The 23,499-nt window shown below is 47.5% G+C and overlaps 1 protein-coding gene across 4 annotated transcripts in view; it reads right to left on the reverse strand.

Annotated features, from left to right (window-relative positions):
- ABTB3 (ankyrin repeat and BTB domain containing 3) overlaps positions 1-12,059 on the reverse strand; it is a 315,516-nt gene extending 303,457 nt beyond the window's left edge. For all 4 annotated transcript variants that reach the window (XM_013988219.3, XM_003126078.7, XM_021091555.2 and 1 more), the window contains exon 1: positions 10,355-12,059. In XM_013988219.3, the coding sequence (XP_013843673.2) occupies positions 10,355-11,501 (1,147 nt within the window). In that variant the 5' untranslated portion in view covers positions 11,502-12,059. The remainder of the gene's footprint in view (positions 1-10,354) is intronic.
- Between the last annotated feature and the right edge of the window lie 11,440 nt (positions 12,060-23,499).

Raw genomic sequence — 23,499 nt, forward strand, 5'->3', positions numbered from 1 at the left:
AAGGCTCTCCAATATCGTTGGAAAAAGACAGACTCCTGAATCTGGAAGATGCTTAGTCTAACCTCTGACCAGCTCCCCTCACTTGGTCCTCTCATTCCAGCCGCAATGGCTGCTCTCCTCCTCATCACACTCCCTTCTGCCACAGGCCCTTTGCACCTTCTGTTTGCATTCATGGAATACACTCTTCTACCTTCTCAACCAAATACACCATGCTTCAACTCACTCAAGTCTCACTTCTTTTCTCCTGACTATATCAAAAACCTCAAAAAAGACTCCTTTAGCCCTATGTATCGCTCCCTTGCAGCAAGTGTCACAGTTGTAAATTTACATCTGCATGATGATCTGATGACAAAACTAAGTCCACTACGGGCCTGCCAGCTCCATGTGGGAGGGAACCATGCTGCTTAACGTCTAACACAGTGCCTGTAGAAAAAGTCCTAATGAACATAACAAAATCCAAATAAATGCCAACATTTCATAAGCAATTTCTACATGCCAAGCACCTCCCAACAGCCCTAAGAATTAGGTTTTCTTATTTTTCTCATTTCACAAAAGGAAAAACTGAGTAACAGAAAGGTTAGGTCACTTGCCCAACATCACACAGCTAATAAGTGGTCAAATCACATAAGTGCGGCCCCTGGCAAACTATTTAAAGCCTTTCACTCAATCAATGAAGCAAGGTACAGGGAACAGATCTCTAAGCAAGCAGGCTGGCACTTCTTAAGCACTTAGCAGTAGTAATTGCTGATAGATAGTATTATCATGTGTTCAATAATATTCAGAGGATTTTACATAAATCAATTCATCCTTCCCATGACCCTTTGAGAGGGAGTACCACCACTATCCTCACTTAACGGATGAGGAAACTGAGGCTCAGGAAGATTAACTGGCTTGCCCATGTCGCCTGGCTTACAGGTAGTAGGGAGTTTGTCCACCTAATCCCAGAGTCTGGGAAAATCCAGTCCGTGATTCTCAGCGAGGACACAGTCCCCACCATGCCTCAGATCTGGCATTCAGTTCTGGTGAGAGACCCGTGTTCCTTCTGGCCCTGAGCCTAGCCAGCTAGACAGAGGATGGACCCAGCTCTTTCCCTGGAGACCACAAAGCTACCGGCTGCTCCAGGGCCTTGGCTGAGAAGGCTCCCTAGCAACTGAGCAGTGACTCACGGGGCAGCTGGGGAAGAGCAAGGCAGTGGGGGCAGAAATGACAGTCATCAACCATGACCATCAGCACCAGGGCGAGCCCCGCCTCTGCTCCACACACTCCTCAGGCTGCCCTGGAGTCCCTCTGGGAGCCTCTCAGAGGCTCACAGGCACTGGATTGCATATGACCACCTGCTCTGGAGAGCAAATTCCAACTCTACCCCATAGTAGCTATGGCATCTTGATCCAGTCACTGAACCTGTCCAAGCCTCAGCCTCCTCCCCAGTACAATGGGGGTAAGAAGCACCCTCTTCACAAGAACAGTGTGAAGATGAAATGAGGTGATGCGTGCGAAGGCCTAGCACAGCACCGGGCTCAGCACCTGTTAGCTCCCTGGTAGATAAAACGAAAGGGGAGAGCAGAGGGGGGAAGAGAGGCACGAAATACAACTTGCCTTGAGCAGCCATTCTTTTGGATTCATTTTTCACCCATACCTGAGAGCTTCACACCAATTCACTGGTAATCCATAGAGCACCCACTTCTAGATGCCAAACAAAAATAAAGCACCCACTTCCTAACAGTATTTTTTTTTTTTTTTTGGTCTTTTTACAGTAATTTTTTAAAAAGGATACTAGTTGTTAAGTATGTACTCTGTATGAGACATTGGGAAAAACGCTTTGCACTTTCATATACCTTGGACTTTCATAAACATTCTATAAGACAGTCCAAAGCCAGACTGCCTTGGCTCACATCTGACCCCAACACTTACTAGCTATGTCACCTTAGGCAAATTCTTTAACCTTCCTGTTCTTGAGGTCCTAATCTATAAAATGGGAGTAATAATAATAGCACCCGTTTCATAACCTTGTGGTGAAGATTAAAACGGTTAATATAGGATTTTCCTGGTGGCTCAGCAGGATAAGGATCTGGCATTGTCACTACTGTGACTTTGGTTACTGCTGTGGTGCAGGTTTGATCCCTGGCCCGGAAACTTCTGCCTGCTACAGACATGGCCAAAAAAAATAAAATAAAATAAAGAAAATGAAAAATAAAATGGTTACTCTACAATGGCAGAGGTGTTTAGCATTCTACCAAAAACTGATGCCCCTCCAACAATGTGGAACTGTGCCCGGGCCTGGGTGCCCTGCCAGGGGCCAAAGGTCCCAGCCCCTTATGATCTGGTGGAGGCCATGTGACTAGATGCTGGTGTTTGGAATGCAGAAAGAATTAATATACCCACATCCAAGACGACCCTGGAAAAACCTTCCAATCCTCCACACTCCTGCTGCCCCCAATCAAGGAAGTTCCTGAGAATCAGGTGTTCCAGAGGGCAGACCCTCCATCAGAGTCCAGGGAACAGAGTGTCTCCTTCTCCTACCTTCAACCGGACTCCCACGAATGAGAAACCAACTTTCATTGTGTTCAAACACTGAGATATTACGGTTTATCTGATGCAACATCTTGTAGTACCCTAACAAATGAAGAAATGGACACTGAAGTGGGGGGTTTACATATGTAGCGTTGGCTTAGAAGTCTGGTAGTGGGTTATGACGTTAAAGTCTGGAAAACCTGGAGGCCCATGTTATACGATAGTAAAATGTTTGGTTAAACTGTCACCTATGATAACTTAGAAGGCAGAATGCAGGAGAGCCTGTAAGCTCTAGAGAAAAAGATTGAAAAATAATGGTAAGAGAGTTTGCTGACTGTTTCTGGCTGAGTTTAGCAAGGTATTAATTAGGGGAAGAGAGGAGCTCAGGCATAAATTAATCAGTTTGCAAGTAAAACTGGAAAGGAATAGTGAAGATACAAAGAAGACAACTATCCTAGATGCCAAACAAAAATAAAAGACTGAAGAGACTGAAATAAATATCAGACGAAGCATATAAACTTCCCACCTAAGCCTGATGACCTCAAGGTGGCTGTCATTAAGAGAGATAGAGGTATGGAGTTAAGAAAGCCAAGAAGTAGTCCAGGCTTGAGAATCAGGTCTAGGAAATAACTTTGGGTCTTGGCAAGCTAGATATGACAGATGAGCATCCTCCTAAATTGTTGAAGGAATTGCATTGGCAAAATCTATAAGCCTGGATTTTAAAGATCTTTTACCGTTAAAGCATTAAAACAATTCTTGGGCCCCTTAAATTTCAGGGCAGGAACTCGGTTACGAAGGATTTAGAGTCTCAAGGAGGTCATATTCCTCAAGACCCATTACAGGTGGGGCCAAGAAGAAGAGTGGACAAAGAAACTCTTCCCACACGGCAGAGCCATGTTCATGGAAAACAATGAACCAGGAAACTGCTCCTAGAGAGCAGAATCAGGGCTTAAGCAAGGAAACTTACCCACTTCTAGGGCTCAATCACACAAGGTCTGCTTGGCAAGATTTCTAGGGCATGATCACACAATGTCAGCTTGGCAAGTTAATGGCAACTACCAGGGCCAGTAACTTCTGTATGTCTTCCACTGCTGCCTTTTCCTAATGAGTTATTCTCCAATATGGTAGATGGGCACAGAGTGGAAGATAATGAGTCTGCTTTGGCTCATGGGTCCCTGAACTATGAGGAGCCACATTCAACCCCATGGACAGGATAATTCACTCAAAGACCTTGAACTTTAAGTTGAAAGCAGTGATTGGATAGAACATGAACATCCTCCCTTAAGGAAAGTGAACCATGTTTTGTGCGTAAGAAGAAGGATGCATACAGGTATTTGGTGGCCAAGGGGGCCAGTGACATATCTTGGCCATTGATATGTGGACAGAGTGATGAAGAGACTTTTCAGGCTTAGCCCATAATACTTTTCTTAAGATCCTCCACACTCTCCTTCCTCCATCTACTGGGTGGATAAATGTCCAAGGAAAGCCCTAAAGGCCACATGTTGAGGATAAAATAAGTACACTCTCCATCAGTCTTGATACCTAAATGACCCTCTGCCCCTTCCTACCACACTCCTCTCCCAATCAGACTTTAGTGAGTAAGAAATGACCTTCTACTGCATTAGCTCCTAAGATTTGGGGATTGTCTTTTATAATAGCTAATGTAATTGTAACAATTATAATATATAGCACTCTTCAAACAGTGCCTGGCACATAATAAGCACTATACAAGTGTAGCCATTATTATTATAATAATACATCTTACAGATAGGGAAACTGCAAGTTGTGGGTGTGTCTGACTCCAAAGTCAATTATTATTCATATTCACCTCTCAGTAGATGATAATCAGACCCATTTTATAGGTAAGTTTGGTGGCTGGCTCAAGGTCATAAATAATAACAGACCTAGAATTAGAGGCCTTTCTTCTATTCAAAGTCCATTAGCAACCCCACCCCAACCCCAGATCTACGGGTTGGCCCCCCATTGTTTTCTTTGGTTGTCATTTTCATGTCGTGTTTCAGGAAACACTCTATTTACAGACGCCCCAGCACTGAACCAGCAAATCTTGAATAGAAAACCAAATAACCCTCCACTGACCCAAATTCCAAGTTTTAATTTACTTTGAGATAGTTAATTAAAAACGTGCTCTGTGAGCATAGACATTGCACGGCTGGCTGTCGAGATAGCTTTTGCTGTTTTTTGTAAAAAGCTGGTTTTCTTCTGTGATGTTTTTGTCCAGCATAGCAAGGCTGTACCATGCAGAAGAACCATCTTGGGGGATGGAGCTGGAGGGTGGGGAGGAGAACGAAGGAAAACTGCTGAGTAAGCATTTGGTTTATGGAGCAATAGAAAAGCCAAAGACCTGAACAACAACTCACCAAACCAGTGCCAGTGAGGCAAGGGCTCATGTTAATTAATGTTTATAAAGTGATTGGGGATCCCAGAAATGAAAGAGACGATTCCAAATCCCCAGCGTATTATTATTCTCACCAGCCTGAATAATCGGTTTTTTAAGGAAGCCATTATTATCGAGTGCCTACTATGAGGCAGTTGTTGTCACACACCTGATCTGATTTAATCCTTTTAATCGCCCTATGTGGTAGGTTTTCTTCCTTTTTTATGTCTTTTTATCCTTTTGTAACCCTCACTGTGCCGATAAGAAAAAACAAATTCAGCAAAATTAAGCTAGAAAGTGGCAGAGCCGAAACTTCGAGGCTAGATCTTTCCTTCTTTTTTTTTTTTTTTTTTGGCCATTTTCTAGGGCCGCTCCCACAGCATATGGAGGTTCCCAGGCTAGGGGTCGAATTGGAGCTGTAGCCGCCATGGAGGTTCCCAGGCCAGGGGTCTAATCGGAGCTGTAGATGCCGACCTACGCCAGAGCCACAGCAACTCGGGATCCAAGCTGTGTCTGCAACCTACACCACAGGTCACGGCAACGCCGGAACCTTAACCCACCGAGCAAGGCCAGGGATCGAACCCGCTAGCCATGGTTCCTAGTCAGACTTGTTAACCACTGAGCCATGACGGGAACTCCGAGGCTAGATCTTTCTAAGTGTAAAGCCCTCTCCCTCTCACCACACCATACTGCCTCTTGCAGTGTGCCCTTCAGATGCTTTCTGCATTTAAAACAAAATTTCATTCAGTGATGTGTATAGCTGTTTCTAATGTCTTCTTTTTTTAACTGAAGCGTATTTTGCAATATAGTGAAGCACTTAAGTTTATATGTGTGACAAGTGCACATACCTCCGAACCACCTACACCCCTATCAATATAAGGGACAAATATATCATGCCAGAAAGTTCCCTAGTAACACTTCACTAAGGATGCTTTTTTATTTCATTTTATTTTTTTGGCCATGCCCAAGGCATATGGAAGTTCCTGGGCCAGGGATCAAACCTGTGCCAAAGCAGCAACCCAAACTGCTGCAGTGAAAATGCCAGTCCTCCACCTGTTGTGCCACAAGAGAACTCCAAGGATGCATTTAAAAAAAAAAAAAAAAAAAAAAAAAAAAAAAAAAAAAAAAAAAAAAAACAGGCAATAAAATGAGCTAATTTCCTTTGACCAAACAACCTACAACCTATTCATGACTTTAGCACTGAGGCTGTGCCCATGGGGTCAGTCTCTGAAGTGGGTGCACTGAATTATTTGATGTTGGGAATATCAGGAAGGGATATCCAGTTAAAATTCTGCAGCGTGTTGGCTTCATCCACACTGAACACATGTGGATGAGTTAATCGAGATGAGAGACAGATAAGGGATTATGTTGTGTCTAAATTATCACAGCTACCATCACCATTTTGGCTCCTAAAGTGTGTCAGGCACCAGACTGTAATACTTATAATATCATTTCATCCTCATAATTGTTACCTCTACTTTATAGCTGAGGAAACTGAGGCTCAGAGAAGTTAGGTAACATACCTAAGAACACACAGCTGGAAAAATGGCAGCCTTGAAATTGAAATCCAGGGTCTGATTTCAGAGGCCTTGACAGATGTTGATTACAGAGGTTGATAGGTAAATTTTATATCTCAAAGATTGAATGGGCCAGTTATATTCATTCAACAAACACTACTCAGCATCTTCTAGGAGCTAGGTGCTGTGCTGAGTGATATGGGGGGAGATACAAAGATGATGAAGATACAACCTCACTGGAGACGCCTCAGTGTGATGGGGAGTCACTTAAAACAAGGTTGGGGTCAGGATTCCCAGTGGATGTGGAAAGGGTGTGGAAGGCCTAGGTTTGGGGAGGAGAAGAGGGGCTGCATCAAGGAAGGCCTCATAGAGATGCCAGGAAGATGACTCTTGAGCCAAGTCTTCAAGGATAGGGGGCAACTGTCCAGCTCTGAGTGGGGTTAAGGTAAAGTGACTGACACAGACAATGATGTGATGAAGCACTTCTGTCTGCTTCTTATTTAGCTTTGGCAAAATTAAGCCAAATTTTAACACCCCCCGCCCCCAGACAGGCAATAGTCACTGAGGTCGCTCAGCTGTTACCCCAGCTCTTCAAAACAGCTGAAAATCAACATAAGAAAACAAACCAGCTCTGAATAAAACAGTCATCACAGAGTTCATGGCCCAAGCCCACACCTTGTGATTCTTGAGAGCCACCGCGTTCTCACTTAGAGCCAATTTTCTTCTGTTTTCTGAGTCCCGTGTGATCTGTCTCATGAGTCCTTGGGCCTTAGCAGCAACAAATTAGGAAGGTGGGCAAGTGCAGAGATGGCAGCAAGAAGGAGCCACCAAAGTAGAAAGGCTTGAAAAGATGATTCAAGGAACTCGGAATTCAATAGTTTCCCAAGAGCTTGCTCAACTCGACAGGCATCTAATAAGCTCCAACTGTGTACCAGGCCCTCTCTTAGACTTGAAAGAGGGTATAAAAACATAAAATCCAGTACTGCTCAGTTCAGCTTGATATGAACAAAAGGTATTAGGAGAGAAAGACTGCCAGACCATGCAGGGCCTCGGTTCAGGTGTACAGGTAATGAAGGGCAGGGAGGATGGCCGGAAGGCAGGGAACTCATCCATCACTACAGAGCAAGATGCTTAAGTTCCTTGTCCCTATGTTTCCTCCTCTGTATAACAGGGATAATAGTAGCTTTTCAAAGGCATGTGGAAGATTAAATGGGTCAACAATACAAAGTAGTGTTGGATGTGTGTTAGCTGTTAGCGCTGTAGCTCAGGACTTGCTCAGTCCCTAGATTTAGTAACTGCTCAATAAATGCTGATGCACAGATGAATTCACAAATGAAGGACTAAGCGATGCCACTGAGTTAAGCGAGGGGCGGGGGCAGATCATGTAAGGCACAGGCTCCTTAATAAGGCTGGCAGATCAGAAAGACTGTCATGCAAAATAGTTGAAGAAATAGGTTTGATGTTTAATGTATGTTTCAGATACCTGGGACATTAATTACTCATTCCTTACCTCTTCTGCCATTTTTAACAACCCCAAGGAAAATAGATCACATTGAAATTACAGTGTAGCTCATACTAAGGGATGGTGAAGGGGCCCTGAAACCTAGGAGCTAAGCTCTGTGGTGTGGGAAATGCTGTGATGGCAGCAAACCCCAACCGCCACACACTCGCCCTGCCCAAAACCAGCTCTGCGGTCTCCTCCTTCCTCAAATGATACTGACTCCAAAAAGGATAAACACAAGAACTGTCTTTAAAAGATGTTAAAGATCATAAAAGTAAAACCAATTTGAAAAAAATCTAGAGGCTACTCACAAGGAGCTACAAGAGGAGCTGGGGTTTATAACAGATCTAGGTTTTTATTTTACAGATGAGGAGACTGAAGGCCAGAGAAGGAAGGTGAGTTATGACCCAAAGTCATAACATTAAGAGAATGACAAAGACGGAGGTGGAGCAGGGCCCCCAGATTCCCAAATTGGAGCTGCAAGGGGAATATTCCTTCTTGTGGAAGGAAACATGTAGGAGTAGGAGGAGGTTTCAGTCGGGACAGCAAGGGAAGGGTTTGTGGGGCCAGTAGACTGTAATGGGAGAGGGAAGAATGGGGTGGTGGGCGCAGGGCAATGGGAAGAAAATTAAGCCTCTCTGCATTTTATCGGGGTAGGGTTTTAAACAAAGAACTATCAGGCCCAAAGCCCCTGGATTTTGCAGGTGAATCCTCCTCTGGAAGAAGAAGACACAAAGACCAGTGCCTTTTCCCGGATGTTCCCATCTCATCAGGATTTCACAGGCGGAGGTGGGCAGGCAGGCATGGGGAGCCTCACAGGTACTCTCCCTTTCGAGGCTGCGCCCTCAACTGGCAACAGAGGGGGAAGGGCTCTGGCAGAGAGACCAGAGGAGCCTTGCCGATGGACGTGGAAATCGCCATTCTGTCCCCACCTCACAAGCACGCGCGAGGGCGCGCGCATACACACACACACACACACACACACACACACACACACACACACGCTTTGCATCTTCCTTCCCCTCCCCCAATGGTGATCACAGCCAGGTGAGGGGCCCGACCGCTGGAGGTTTGTTTCAAAGAGATTCTGATGGAACTGCTCGGTTCTGCGCACACTCACGGGCACACTTACATACACCCGCACGGACTCGCGCACACAGATTCTCACATATACGCACACATTCCCATGCACACACTTGGCACCCCCAGAGGCCGGGCAGCGCCCGCTGCATTTCTGCTTCAGCCAGGGGGGAAACTGACAGGCAGCAACATGAATGAAATCTGCCCAGAAAGGCTGCATTTCAGCTCCAACCGCGCAACCTCCAGCCAAACCGCCGAATATGTAACAAAGTTTTATTTCGCTTTTGAAGTCTCCAGTTACGCTTCTACCATTTCCTGTGGAAAATTGAAGCTTTGAAGTGTCTAGCTTCGGCTTTCGCAGACGGGCAGGCCCGCCAGCTTGAGCTCTCGAAAACAAGCGCTCCTGGCCCCACCCCCTCGACAGCCAGAAACTGTAGGTTCAAACCCACCCATCTCCGGCCTTCAAAACAGGGGGTGTGAGAAGGAAAGACAGAACCTGCTGGAAACGTCCTAAACTGACAATCCCTCCGGAGCCCCACCCCATTCCCGTCTTGACCCGGTCCCTAGTGGAGCCCCTTAAGCCAAGGGGTGACAGCTGCAGCTCCCTGCCAACTGACAGCGGCAAGAGCTGGGAGGTCGGAATTTAGGGGCTGTCCATTGCACAGCACCAGCTGTGCGCTCTGGCCCTCAAAAACTGCGTCGGAAAAACTTGTGACCTATAAGTCTGACTGCTCCACCCTCTCACCACACACACCTCTCCACGACTGTTTCTAGGCCGAGCGAGCTCTCAAATATCCTGCCTGTACCGCCGTGGGGCCTTTCCACCACCCTCACACGGACAGTGTATCCGAGGGTGCTGGGAAGTGCACGAACTGGGCGGCGGAGGGAGGAATGCCTCCTGCCAGTTCCACGGAGCCCAACTCACGCGCCGGAGTATTTGGCATCTTCAAGGTCAAAAAACAAAAAAGCAAACACACAAACAAACAAAACCCGCAGAGCTCTGGCAGAAATATGTATTAGGCGCAAACGATCGCAAACCTGGTGATCCCCCCAACGTGGTGCGGGGTTCTTCCCACCGCCTGCAGGAGGCGGCCGCCGCCCCGCCCCGAAGCGGGGGCGGAACCTCGAGCTCTCCAACTTGGGAACCCAGCCGCAGCGTAAAGTACTCAGATCCCAAAAGCTGGAGGGGTGGGGGAGGCAGTTCCGACCTCCTCCAGCTTGGCTGTCCCCTCTGAGACTTGGGACAGCAGCGGGCGGCCGGAAGGACACGGAGAGGGGCGGGAGGGAAACTTAGGACGAGAGTTGGCCGGGTTGGGGGGGGATGGGTGCAGGACCCGCGCGGCCACTTACCGCTGGCGTTCTTCCCGCAGATGAGGTGCTGGTAGGGCTGCAGGAGCCCCCAGATCTCGGAGTCGTTGTTGACGGTGTGCTCCAGCGTCTCCACGGTGAACTTGGGCGCCTCGTGGAGCGCGTGGTGGTGGTGGTGGTGGTGGTTGGCGGAGGCGGCGACCGGTGGGGCTGCTGAGGCGGCAGAGGCAGCGGCGGCTGGCGGGGCGCAACAGCTGCTGCCCCCGCTGGCGCTGCTGGCTGCGCTGCAGGCGCCGCCGCTCGCCGCTCCCCCTCCAGGCGTCTCCCGCTCTTTATCCGCCGCCGGGGCAGCTCCGGGGCCCGAGCCCGGGCCTGGGCCTGAACTGGAGCCTGGGCCCGGGCCGCTGCAGCTCCTGGGCAGCCCAGAGGCCACCACCCGCGCGTAGATGTCCCGGAAGAGGCTCTCCATGCAGGCCGTCAGGTAGATGGCTGCGTGCTCGTGGATGCGCAGCGCCACGCGGCTGTCCACCATCCAGCGATACACGCGGCCCACGGAGAAGGTGAGGCCGCAGCGCGCGGATTTGCCGCGGCCCAGGCGGTCGCCACCCGCACTGCTCATGTTGTAGAGGGACAGAGCAGCCAGTGCGGCTGCTGTGCAGTGTGCCGCCAGGCCCCAGGACAGCACGATCTCCATGGCACTCTGGATCTCGTACTTGGTGCACTTGGCGAAGCGCAGGCTCAAGCGCTGTGCCTCTTTGGCGATGCGTACCAGCGCCCGGCTCACCAGCGTCGACAGCTTGGCCAGCGCGTCTTTGGGCAGGCCGCCGGGGGCCACTGGGCCTGCCCGGGGATCCCGTGAGCGCAGGAGCAGCGCCTCCAGCTCTTGGAGGGTCCAGGGAACCTCGTCGAGGTCCGGCAGCAGCCGTGAGCAGTGCTGGCCGGCGCAGTCCAGCCCTTCGGAGTCTTCCACCAGGGCAGTGTTGACAGTGTCAAAGCTGTTGTGCCGGCTGTGCATGGAGTCAGCTAGAGGCGGCCAGCAGCTCCCGCCATACGGGGACGCCGGGTGAGAATCGGAACAGCACAGGGACAAGTTGGAGGAGCGCACAGAGTCCGCCGCGCCACCATAACCCGAGTCCAGCGTCAGATCCTCCAGCGTCCGCACCACGGGCTTCTTACCTCTCCTGGCCATCGCTGCGCCACTTCATGCTGCGGCCGCCGGCGAGCGGAGTGGGAGGAACAGCGAAGAGCAGCGGGCGCTGGGCGCGGGAAGAGCCGAGTCCGTGACGCCTCGGCTCACTTTTCCACCAGCTGCTACTACCAAGTGTTACTACTTTTGGCTACCTCCCTGGGCCGTCGCCGCTGGAATACACTGGGCAGACCAGAGTGTCATCTTCCAGAGCCCGGGCCAGAGCTGGGACGCGCTGAGGAGCAAGCCAGGCCAGGAGAGAAGCTCAAGCTGGGCTCGCGCCTTGCTTGCGAAATAAAAGTGTCTGACCTGCTCCCCTCTGGACCGAGCTGGGCGCAGAAGCCACCGGGCGCTGGCCTCGGTGTTTGTAGGACGGAAATAGACCCTGATACCTCTGCGGCAGCAGCTCTGCCGGCAGCTGGCTCTCGACTCTCGGCTCCCCAGCTCCCGGCTCCCCCGGCTCCAGGCTCCTGGCCCGGGGTTCGCTCGCCGCTCCTTCGCCCTGCACTGAAGCGCAGCAGCGACGGCAGTGGCTGCAAACCCAACCGAGCCCCGCAAGTCCAGGCTGCCAGCTGGGCGGGCGTATGTAAAGCAGGGTGGGCGGAGAGCCAATGGGATTGGAGGATGCTAATTAGTTCTTTTTTTACATATCCTCAGCTCCACGCAGCCCCGCCCCTCAACACAGGCCCGCAGCCGGTGACTGAGGCTGCAGGAAGCGGCGAGCGGGGGCCTGAGAATTGAGGGCTGGGGCTGTGGGAGCGTAGAGACTAAGATGCTGCCCGCCCCCGCCCCCACCCCCACTCCCACTGCACCCCCTGGTGCTGTCACTGCCCTTCAGGCTTCGGCTCTCAGACCAGGAAAATGGTTAGGTTGAGCAGGTGACCCATCCACCCACCGTGTTGCGTTCCCCCAATGGTTCACAGTGTCTGCCTGGGGTCCTTTTTTGCCCCTGCGTTTCGGATTTCAGTTTCCTTTTTCCTTCTCTAACACACAAAGCATGTTTTTTCTCCCTCTCCAGCCTTCCCCACCTTCGGGTTCCCAGATGCACTAATTCGTCCCTGTTTCAGCCCCAGTATGGAGGGAAATAAACGAAATGAGCAGAAGGATCAGGGCAATGGATATCACTAGAAGGCCCAGTCTCTGGACATTAGCTGTCTGCTGCCCGGACCTATTAACTACATTCCTTCAGTAGCCGGGAGGTCTCTGAGCCCATCCTCCAGCTTCCTGGGAGTGCACTGGAGGAAAGGCTTATGACCCATTTTGCGATTTTGGTGGGTGTGGTTCCGGAGAGCTCAGCTTTAAAAAAGGGTAAGTTTGCAGGGAAGAGAGTTTTCCTTTTTGACTAAAGAAGGATATATGCATGACTTAGTTGCGTTTATGTCCAATGGCATTGTCTTGTTTATCTGTCTCCATCCACCGGGGCAGAAAGTACATCTTATTCACCTGGGGAATCACCAGCTCCCACTGTCTCTGCCTGAGAGAGGAGGATAGGGGAGTCTCCTCCTCCTGCTTAATCTAAATGTCCTTCCCTTCTAGGGAAAGTAGCTCAGATCCTTTACGTTAAAAAACAAAATTCAACTGGGTAAATTTGAAAGATTGATTGGCTTTATTTAAGGATCCCGTCTAGCAGATAGAAAGGAGCTTGGAGGAGGTGTGCAAAGCGAAAGACTTTCATAGACAGAATGGAGTGGGTACAAGGACGTTACACTAGACGAAAGAAACAGATTGGTTATTGCAGGGTTACTTACCTCTAGGGGATGGCAGGGGTCTGTCTATAAGGCAGATTACCTAACTACTGCTGATCAGACAATTCCTGATTGACCACTTTAAGATTCCCTTTCTGGGGAAGCCACAACTGTAATTAAGACTCAGTTTGGTGAAGTGGAGATTAGTGTTAGTGATTCCATTTGTGCCTAGTGTGTCTTATTAACACTCAGTACTGTGTTGGGTATTTCAATTGCTTCCCCCACCTCTGAGGCTTGTTGATTTCTGGTACCTTGTAACACTAGGTTGCTACAGTCTGGTTACTTATAGATTCCACATTGAAATTAGGGTTCTGGAGTTCTCATCATGGCTCAGTGGTTAACAAATCCGACTAGGAACCATAAGGTTGCGGGCTCCATCCCTGGCCTTGCTCAGTGGGTTAAAGATCCAGCATTGCCATGAGCTGTGGTGTAGGTTGCAGACGCAGCTCGGACCCTGCGTTGCTGTGGCCCTGGTGTAGGCTGGAGGCTACAGCTCCGATTCGACCCCTAGCCTGGGAACCTCCATATGCCGTGGGAGTGGCCCTAGAAAAGGCAAAAAATAAAAATAATAATAATAATAAGGGTTCCCCATGCAAAGGGCAGACACAGAATAAGCAATCAGTAAGTATTTTTTGTAAATGGGTGAATGAAGGAAGGACATACTTGTGAGCTGTCAGTTTGAATGTTCAGCAATGGACTTTCCTAGATAACCCGAAATCTGGATTTTCCTAGATTGTCATCTTTGTCAACCCAAATCCACCATCACCCTGCACTTCACCACAATCAATCAACTAACTGGAGTTTGAGGAGTTCCCATCATGGCTCAGAAGTAATGAACCCACTAGTGTCCATGAGGATGTGAGCTCGATCCCTGGCCTCACTCAGTGGGTTCAGGATCTGGTGTTGCTGTGGCTGTGGTGTAGGCCAGTAGCCACAACTCCAATTCTACCCCTAGCCTGGGAACTTCCATATGCCTCGGGTGTGACCCTATAAAAGACAAAAACAAAACAAACAAAAAAATGGACTGGAGTTTGAAATTAAAAGCCATCCCCATTCCTTCACCCTAATAAACCACCATCACCTTGTCACTACCATCCCAATGCATATATATGTTCATCACCTTCTTCTATTAGTGGCTCTAATATTCTACCAACTGGTCTCCTTTCCTGCCTCTTTCTTCTCCAAACCATCCAGTCCAAGAATCTTCCAAAAGCCCAGTTCCTGTCATTACTGTCTTGAAAAAAAATTCAAAGGCTCCCATTTGCCTTCCAGATAAAATTCAGGGATCTCCTCATTTTGTTTCCAGACTCTTTCCATAACATTCCAAACCTTTTATAAGAGATTGTGATGGTTAATTTTATGCGTCAACTTGAGTTGGCCACAGGTGCCCAGATTAAACACTTTCTGGGTATGTCTGTGAAGATGTTTCCAGATGGGATTAGCATTTGAATTGATGGACTCAATAAATCGCCCTCCCCACTGAGGTTGAACATCATCCAGTCTGTTGAGGGACTGAATAAAACAAAAGGTGGAAGAAGGAAGAATTCGTTACTCCCCCCTCCTTCCTGCCACCTCACTGATTAAGCTGGGACATCTCATCTTCTCCAGCCCTCAGACTAGAATTTACATCACCTGCTCCCCTGGGTCTTGGGTCTTTGGACTTAAACTGTATGATACCAGCAGCTTTCCTGGGCCTCCAGCTTGCCGACATCAGATCATGGGACTTCTATTCTCCATAAGGACATGAGCCAATTCCTAATAAATCTCTTTCTATATATTTTTTCATATACCAATGAATATAGGGATACACAGTCCTTAATGATCTGTACAATACTTCCCTCTCTAGGCTCTCTGTCATCAAACTAGCATCCTAAACACATATTCACACATAAACACACAGATGCGCTCACACACCTACACAGACCTGCACACACATGAACACGTAGACATACACACACACCCCTATGTTCTAGCCATACTGCTGCAATCACTTGCTGGTTTTCCAAGTTAACGTGTTGTCCCTTGCATCTGATCCATCTTTGCAGATGCTCTTCCCTTTGCTCACATTGCTCAAGGACACTTGTCTTTCTCTTCTAAACCAGGCAAAACTCAGCCTCTAAGATCCAGCTCTAAGATTACCACCAAGGTGAAGTTGTCCTTGACACTGCCTCCTGCCCACTCAGCCCAGACCTGGGAAGGTGTCTCTATCTCTTTCGTTTGGGCTTTGTTCCCAGAGCCTTTTCTCTTCTCCTCTGCATTTCCCTGGTGATCTCACTCACCAGTATGCCTTCAGTTACCCCCTATGGGCAGATGATGCTTGAGTGATGACCAGAGCTCAGGAAGAGCACTCCAAGGAGAGCCTCTGCACAGGAAGAAAGGAGACTAAAAGCAATGGACTTAACATTGATTTCTTTTGTTCTAGGGCACCAGATCAACCAGGGTTCCATTATTTCCTCTGCCCACTTTCCAATCACGTATCCCAAGTTCACTAATTCAATCTGTCTCTCTCTCTCTCTCTTTTTTTTTTTTTTTTTTGGCTTTATAGGGCCGCACCTGCAACATATGGAAGTTCCCAGGCTAGGGGTTAGATAGGAGCTACAGCTGCCACCTACACTACAGCCACAGAAACTGGGCATCCAAGCCGGTCTGTGACCTACACCACAGCTTACAACAACACCAATTGTTAACCCACTGAGCGAGGGCAGGGATCAGACCCACATCCTCATAGATACTAGTCAGATTTGTTTCTCCTGCGCAAGATGGGGAACTCCTCATTTATCTCTTTTATACTCCCTTTCCTTGCCTTTGAAAGGCACAAATAATCACACCCATGTTTTGGGGTTGCTCAATGAGATTTTTTTCCATCTATGGTATTTAGTGCTCCACACATGATAGTAATCCCATATATATCTGCTATGATCTGAGACATTTTCTGTTTTCTGCAATAAACACATTTCTTACAGAGTCAGGGGAAAAATGACAAATGTTACATATAAAATTCAAATGATCCTTCAAGAATGGCCAGAAATGCCACTTTGCCTAGGAGGCTTTGCCATATCTTTGTAGACACACTCTTCCCTCTATGCCAAAGATGTACACATGCCTCCTCTCACTTTCCAGAAGGTGCACTCCTTGAAAAGCAGTCTCTTGTCCTCTAATACAGTTCCAGTACTAACAAGCATGCTCCTTAGTATCATGGATAAAGCGAGGCATATGTCTGTTTAGTTTGCATAAATAGATTATTAATGATCATGTTAAAAGACTCAGGGCAAGGGACCCCAAGCCCTGAGAATAATAAACACAGTAACCAAGTGTTAAATATTAGCCCCAGACTTTTAGAAGAAAACTCAGGTAATGCCAAATTCCATCTCACAGAGATAATATGAATGTTTCCTTCACATCTTTATAATTTTCCCATCTTTTTCTTCTAAGCACGTAAACAGTAACAGAGTTGGAGAGCATTCCTGTCATGGCTCAGCAGTAAGGAACCCAACTAGTATCCATGAGGATGCGGGTTCAATCTCTGGCCTTGGTCAGTGGGTTCTGGACCCAAAATAGCTGTGAGCTGTGGTGTAGGTTGCAGACGTGGCTCAGATCCCGTGTTGCTATTGCTGTGGCTGTGGTGCAGTCCTGCAGCTACAGCTCTGATTCGATCCTAGCCTAGGAACTTCCATATGCTGAGGGTGCAGCCCTAAAAAGACAATAAATAAATAAACTTTAACAGAGTTGGAACTATTCTGTAAATCACTTTGCATTTTGATTTTTCCTTAAGAAACTTTCTCCTTGGAGTTCCCGTCGTGGCGCAGTGGTTACCGAATCCGACTAGGAACCATGAGGTTGTGGGTTCGGTCCCTGACCTTGCTCAGTGGGTTAAGGATCCGGCGTTGCCGTGAGCTGTGGTGTAGGTTGCAGACGCGGCTCGGATCCCGAGTTGCTGTGGCTCTGGCATAGGCCGGTGGCTACAGCTCCGATTGGACCCCTAGCCTGGGAACCTCCATATGCCACGGGAGCGGCCCAAGAAATAGCAACAACAACAACAACAACAAAAATTAAAAAAAAAAAAAAGAAACTTTCTCCAACTTTATAGTACAATCATTTCCCCCATGCTATTCCATATTCACCCAAAATATTTTTTTCATGACTACAAAATATTCCAACACATGTTTAGACCTCAACTGGTGTGTTCACTGCCCATTTGGTTGTTTCTGTTCATGCTGGGATGAACTGCTTTGTACGTAAATAACTCTCCTCTTCAAAACTAGAAGTTTTATCTATGTTATCATTGGAGAAATGCTGATTGATGATAAACATACAGGAAAGTTATTTTAAAAACAGAAATGACTGGAGTTCCCTTTGTGGCCCAGCAGAAATGAACCTGACTAGTATCCATGAGGATTCAAGTTGGATCCTTGACCTCAATCAGTAGATTAAAGATCTGGTATTGCCATGAGCTGTGGTGTACATCACAGACATGGCTCAGATCTGGCGTTGCTGTGGCTGTGGCTGTGGCTGGCAGCTGTAGCTCCAATTCAACCCCTAGCCTGGGAAATTCCATATGCCGCACCTGTGGTTCAAAAAAAAAAAAAAAACCCGCAAAAAAACAAATTACTGAGACGATTTTGCCTAACATATTCTCAAAGATTTATAAAGTCAGTCATGATTAACGTGTGTCATCATGATGGGACATAAACTGGAGCAATTTGGGGAGGGCAGTTTGCCAATATGTATCAAATTGTCAGCGTGCCTTCCTGTGACTTCCCAGAAATCCCATCTTCCGACATTAGCCAAGATGATCCTTGTAGAATTTTTCCAAACTCTACAGGGTGTTCTTCATAATGTTGTGTTAACACAGGACTTTGGGAAAACAGCCTAAATGCCTTTCAATATGGCCTGATGAAATTAGCAATATTCATGCATACAAGGAAATATTTAGCAGCTGCAGAGAAAATGATGGTGATCTAATATGCACAAGATATTGGTGAGTGAAGACCTTTTTGAAAATAGGTTTTGGAATTCACATGGAACACGATCCCATTTATGTAGAAGGCTTTGTGTAAAGCTAACTATGTGTATAAATCTGTCAACTTGCCTGAAAGGATGGAAACAATAGCTATAACTAGTCTATTCAATTTCCGGTGTATTTTTTTTTTTTACAGGAGTTTTATTTATTCTGTTCTATCCCTGATGTTTTCTTCTTTTTCTTTTGTTTCCTGATGATTTTAAAACTTTCTTCTTTGTATTTCTGAATTTTTTTTACGATAAACAGGTATCATTTTTACCAGAGCCAGAGAGCTATTTTCCAAAGAAAATTAAAGAATTTTCTGCCCATTATTCTGAAGTCTACCTGTCCATCAAAGTGCTGATATAATCTTTCATCCTTCAACATTCTAGAAACCAAGCGGCAAGCATAGCAACCAACCCAACAACCATGACGTGAACCAGCCTCATTCAGCTGGGGCCACACGTGTTGAGCGCTTTCATCACGGCTTTCTAGGCATCTACTGTGCGGGAGCAAACAGGGCCACTTGGATTTGAAGCCTGGCTTCAGTACCTTCTAGCTGTGTATCCTTGAGCCGGTTCCTCAGCCTCTCTGTACCTCGCCATGCCTCCATTCTTGGTCTTTAATTGGAAATCATAACACCACATGCATCAGTAGGTTGGCTGCAAGGATTAAATGAGATCATTGGAACAGTATCTGGTCAGCTCTGTATATGATCTACTAGTGCTGGTTACTTCTGTGATGGGGCAGGCACAGCGCTGGTTGTTGGGGGTCAAGGAGGACACAGCTTCCTTTCTGGGCCCTGCCCTTATTGCGCGTTTAGTTGAAAGATAGATGTTAATACGAGCTGTGAGTGCAATGAGTTTCAGGAACAGGGAAGTTCAAGGATTACACACATGAATTAACATATTATGTATTTTCTCTGCACCATCTCAGAGCAAGCCTGTGGCACATATCAGCTATTTCCTGGATGCATTGTCAGTGTGTGTAAAGCTCAGCCACATCCCTTGGCCACAGGAGTGTCTTTGTGAGTGGAAGACTCTATTAGTAGGTAGAAGACAATTGATGAGTACATGTCAGTTTCAATATGCTTCACATCAGAAAGGGACCTATGTGACTACTTCATCTGAACTTCCTCCTGGAAGAAAGAATTGCAGAGACAACACAATGGCTTGTTTAATTAAGGGGCAGCTTTTTTTCTTTTTTCTTTCTTTCTTTCTTTTCATGGCTGCACCTGCGGCATATGGAAATTCCCGGGCTAGGGGTCGATTCACAGCAGCAGCTGAAGCCTAGGCCACAGCCATGGCAACATCAGATCTGAGACACACCTGCAATCTATGGCACAGCTTACGGTAATGCCGGATGCTTAAACCACTGAGTGAGGCCAAGGATCGAACCCTCATTCTCATGGATACTATGTCAGGTTCCTCACACGCTGAGCCACAGTGGGAACTCCTAAGAGGTAACTTTTAGGCAAAGGGTGTAATTGCATCTTTTAATATAAGGCAGCTCTGAGAGCAGATCCCAGTGCAAGCATGGCCCTCACAGCAGTGATTCTTCATGTCTTGGTGTTGTGCATCCTTTGACAAACTGGTATAGCTGCACACATGTGCATAAATATTATTTGTATACAATTGATATACAATATCTAGGGCTTAATGACCCTGAGAGTCCACCTGTGTATTGATTGTCCATTAACATGATAATCATTATAACCCCTAACACTTACTGAGAATGTACTTTATGCAAGACAGCTGTATTAAGCACTTTTCACATACCTACCCCCCAGCACACCCACTTTATGGATGAGAAAGCTGAGGTGCAAAGAAGCTGAGCAGTTGACACAAAGTCAAAGAGCTATGCAGTGTAGACGTAGAATTTTAACCCACACATTCCAACTGCCAATTCCACTTCCTTAATCAGTACCATGAGGCTATGTTGGGGGCATTTTTTGTGCTGGGGACTTCTAAGGAGGGAACCCTAACCCAAAGTGGGTGAGTCAAAGATGGCTTTCTGGAAGAAGCGACGTGATGGTCAGACTTTAAGGTGGAGTAGGAACTCACCCAGTGTGGAAAATATTCCCAAAAAAGCAGTACTAGCACGAATAACAGTATCAGGGCAAAAGAGAACTCAGGCACTGGGAGGAACTGGCAGAAGGTCGGTGTTGCTGAGCTCAGAGGCAGAGGAAGGGGTTTGAAAAATGAGGCTGAGGAGGAAGGTACAGGCCACAAGAAGGCCCTGGGGACTTTTAAGAAGTTTGGACTTAATCCTGAAAACAATTTAAGACCACAGTTGACCAATATGCCCTACATCCCTGAAATCCCCAAGTTAGTAGATCTGCAAGGTTAACTATGAGAAGCAAGGCAGGGCTACAGTCACTCAGAATAGCCTCCCCCTCCCGCCAGCAGAGCCCGGAGATTTTATGCACACCTGTACATGGCATTACCCGAGCCAAAGGTTTTCCCTTTCCCAGCTCCATAAACCTCTTCTTCCTCAGGACCCAGGCAACACTGTATCGTGAGTGGGCAAAGTATGCACATTAGAGTTAGTCTGTCCTGTGTACAAAGCCCAGGGGCAGCCCTCTCTGTGATTGCTCTTGCCTTCCAGCTGCAAAACTGCAAATAATTGTATCTCAAATTGTCAGGGTTAGGAGAGTTCACTAGCATAAGCTCTGTAATGTGCCTGGCTTGTCTGCGTGAGAGCAACTGATCTCACTCACCACTGAAAAGAGAGGAAAATACGCAAACAATCCTGTATCAGTCAGGAGGTACTAGATTATGCTTCAATAACAAACAATCCCCAAATCTCAGCAGCCTAAAATAGCAAAGATTTCTTTCTTGCTCAGGTGCTAATGTGCATTGTGGGTCAACAGTAGTACTTAGGATCCCAGGCTGTTGGAAGCACCATCCCAATACATGCTTCCAAGATTGATGAGGCAGGAAAAGGGGTGAGGACATAAGAATAACACTCTGACTTTTAAAGTTTTCACCTGGAAGACACATGTACACATCACTTCTGCCCATGTTTCATTAGCTAACGCCATTCCTGTGACTACATCTTAACGTCAAAGGCACTTGAAAGCTTAATCTCACATGAAGCCAGAAAGGGAACGGGAATGTTTCTGAACAATCATACTGGCTACCACAAATGCAGCTTCTGCTCTACCAGGAGTGTTAGTCCACAGGAGGACAGTTTATTTAATTGACAGGCTCTGGAGGAGGTGCTGATCTTTCCAAGTTCATTATTTGCAAGCAGTCTGGTTCTGTTAAAATCTGAGAATGTTGATGTCAAGAGAACAGGAAGATTGTTTCTTGCGGGTCCAGACTCTCTGGCGTGAGGGGTAAATGAAATGGCAAATGAAAACTGCTCCAGAACACTTTCTACCACCCAGCCCACTGGTCTCTCAAGGCTTAGCCAAAACTCCACTTCCTTGGGGAGCCTTTGATGGCCACCAGCACCCCTAGGATGGGTCAAGTTCCCCTATTATCGGCTCCCATTGCACATTTCCTTTCCTTCAGCACATGTGCCCTAATTTTTAATTATATATTCATTAGACTATTTGCTTAATGTCTTTCATCCCAACGAGACTATATGATCTGAGATGGTGTAGACCTATTTGTCTGGCTCACTTCTGTAAACCCCATCACCTAGCACAGAGTGGCTACTCAAGAAATGCTTGTTGAGCATTGGATGGATAGATATCTTAGTGCAGAATCTGCCTCCGCCCCATATGATACAACTGTTTTTATTATTTTCCACCTGAAAGTCTCCATCTCCTAACTAGATTATTTCTCCAGTCGGTGCTTCTAGAAAAAAAAATGAGCCAGTCCCTTCTCCCCAGTGGCTTATTGGTGCATCAGAGTCCTCTACCGAAATGTAAACTCTACAAGGAAAGCATCACTGCTATTTCTCCAGCACCTAGAAAAGTGCCTGGTACTTACTAGGCATTTCATACAAGTTTGTTGATTGAATGAATGAAGGGATCAATAAGTGGGTGGAAACTATACCATAATCCAAGAGAAGAACCTGGAGAGGAATTAGAACCCCTTCCCCTTTCTTTTGTGTCTTCTCTTTTCAGACCTCACACAGGCGAGCCAATGAGGATTACTGTTGGGATCCAAGGCCAGGAATCAATCTGATACTTTTATTCCCCTCCTGTGGAATTCTAAAAATGAAGAGATACAGCCACTGTCCATTGGGAGGTTCTTCTCTAGGTGGGTAGTCTGGCCAGGAAACAGAAATACTCCAGGTGTTTCAATCTGAAGGAACCGAATGCAAAGAATCAGTTCCAGAGGGGACAGGAGAGCTGAGGAGCTGCACGGGACAGAAAGGAGACCATGGACCAAGCAGCGTCAGGAAGAATCCTCTGTCCGTCCCAGGGCTGGAGGGACAGGGAGAAGATGGTGTTACCAGAGCCCAGAAGACAAGCCCTCTGACAGGATCTAGAGCCACAGTGGAGCCGAGCAGGAGAGGTGGCTCCACTTTGGGAGGAGCTACCCAGCAGAATCTGGGCTCATGGATGAGACACAACTACTGCCAGGAACACCGCCTGTAGCCGACAGAAGGACAGAAGAACCCTCCTTTTGTTTTCCATCTTCGGCCAGTGCCTCCTATTGGCCAAACCCACCAAGAAGGGAGAGGGCAGGGGAGTCTGGGAAAGGTAGTTCCTGTGGTACGAAGTAGACAAAGCAGAGCAGGGATGGGTATGAGCACAAACAAGCACAGAGCCAGCTCAGGAAGACTATTTCAAGACGCATATCTATCATGGCATGTCTCTTAGGAGTACTGCAAACTTTCAGAGGAGGAAGCTCCGATTCTGTCCCCCGCTTCATCGCCACTGTTCTTACTCTGATAAAGTTGTTCATCACTTCCTGTTGGGACTCTTCCCAAAAGTCTCTCTCTCACTGCATCTTCCCCAGTGACAGCCTCATTTTCCCATCCAGACCACTCTGCTGCCTGGGTCCCATGGCCATTAAAAAAAAGTGATGCCGGTCTCTGTCCAATCTTTTTTTTCTTCTTTCTTTCTTTTTAGGGCCATACCCATGGCATATGGAGGTTCCCAGGCCAGGGGTTGAATTAGAGCTGCAGCTACCAACCTACACCACAGCCACAGCAATGTCAGATCCGAGCCGCTGCTGGGACCTACACCATAGCCAGATCCTTAACCCACTGAGAGAGGCCAAGGATCAAACCTGCATCCTCGTGGATACTAGTCGGGTTCTTAGCCGGCTGAGCCACAGTGGGAACTCCTCTCTGT

Source organism: Sus scrofa, chromosome 5 (genome assembly GCF_054392235.1).
Source record: "Sus scrofa isolate SSC_HxYL_T2T_F1_AM1 chromosome 5, Sscrofa_HxYL_maternal_Yorkshire_Landrace_v2.0, whole genome shotgun sequence".
Lineage (NCBI taxonomy): Eukaryota > Metazoa > Chordata > Mammalia > Artiodactyla > Suidae > Sus > Sus scrofa.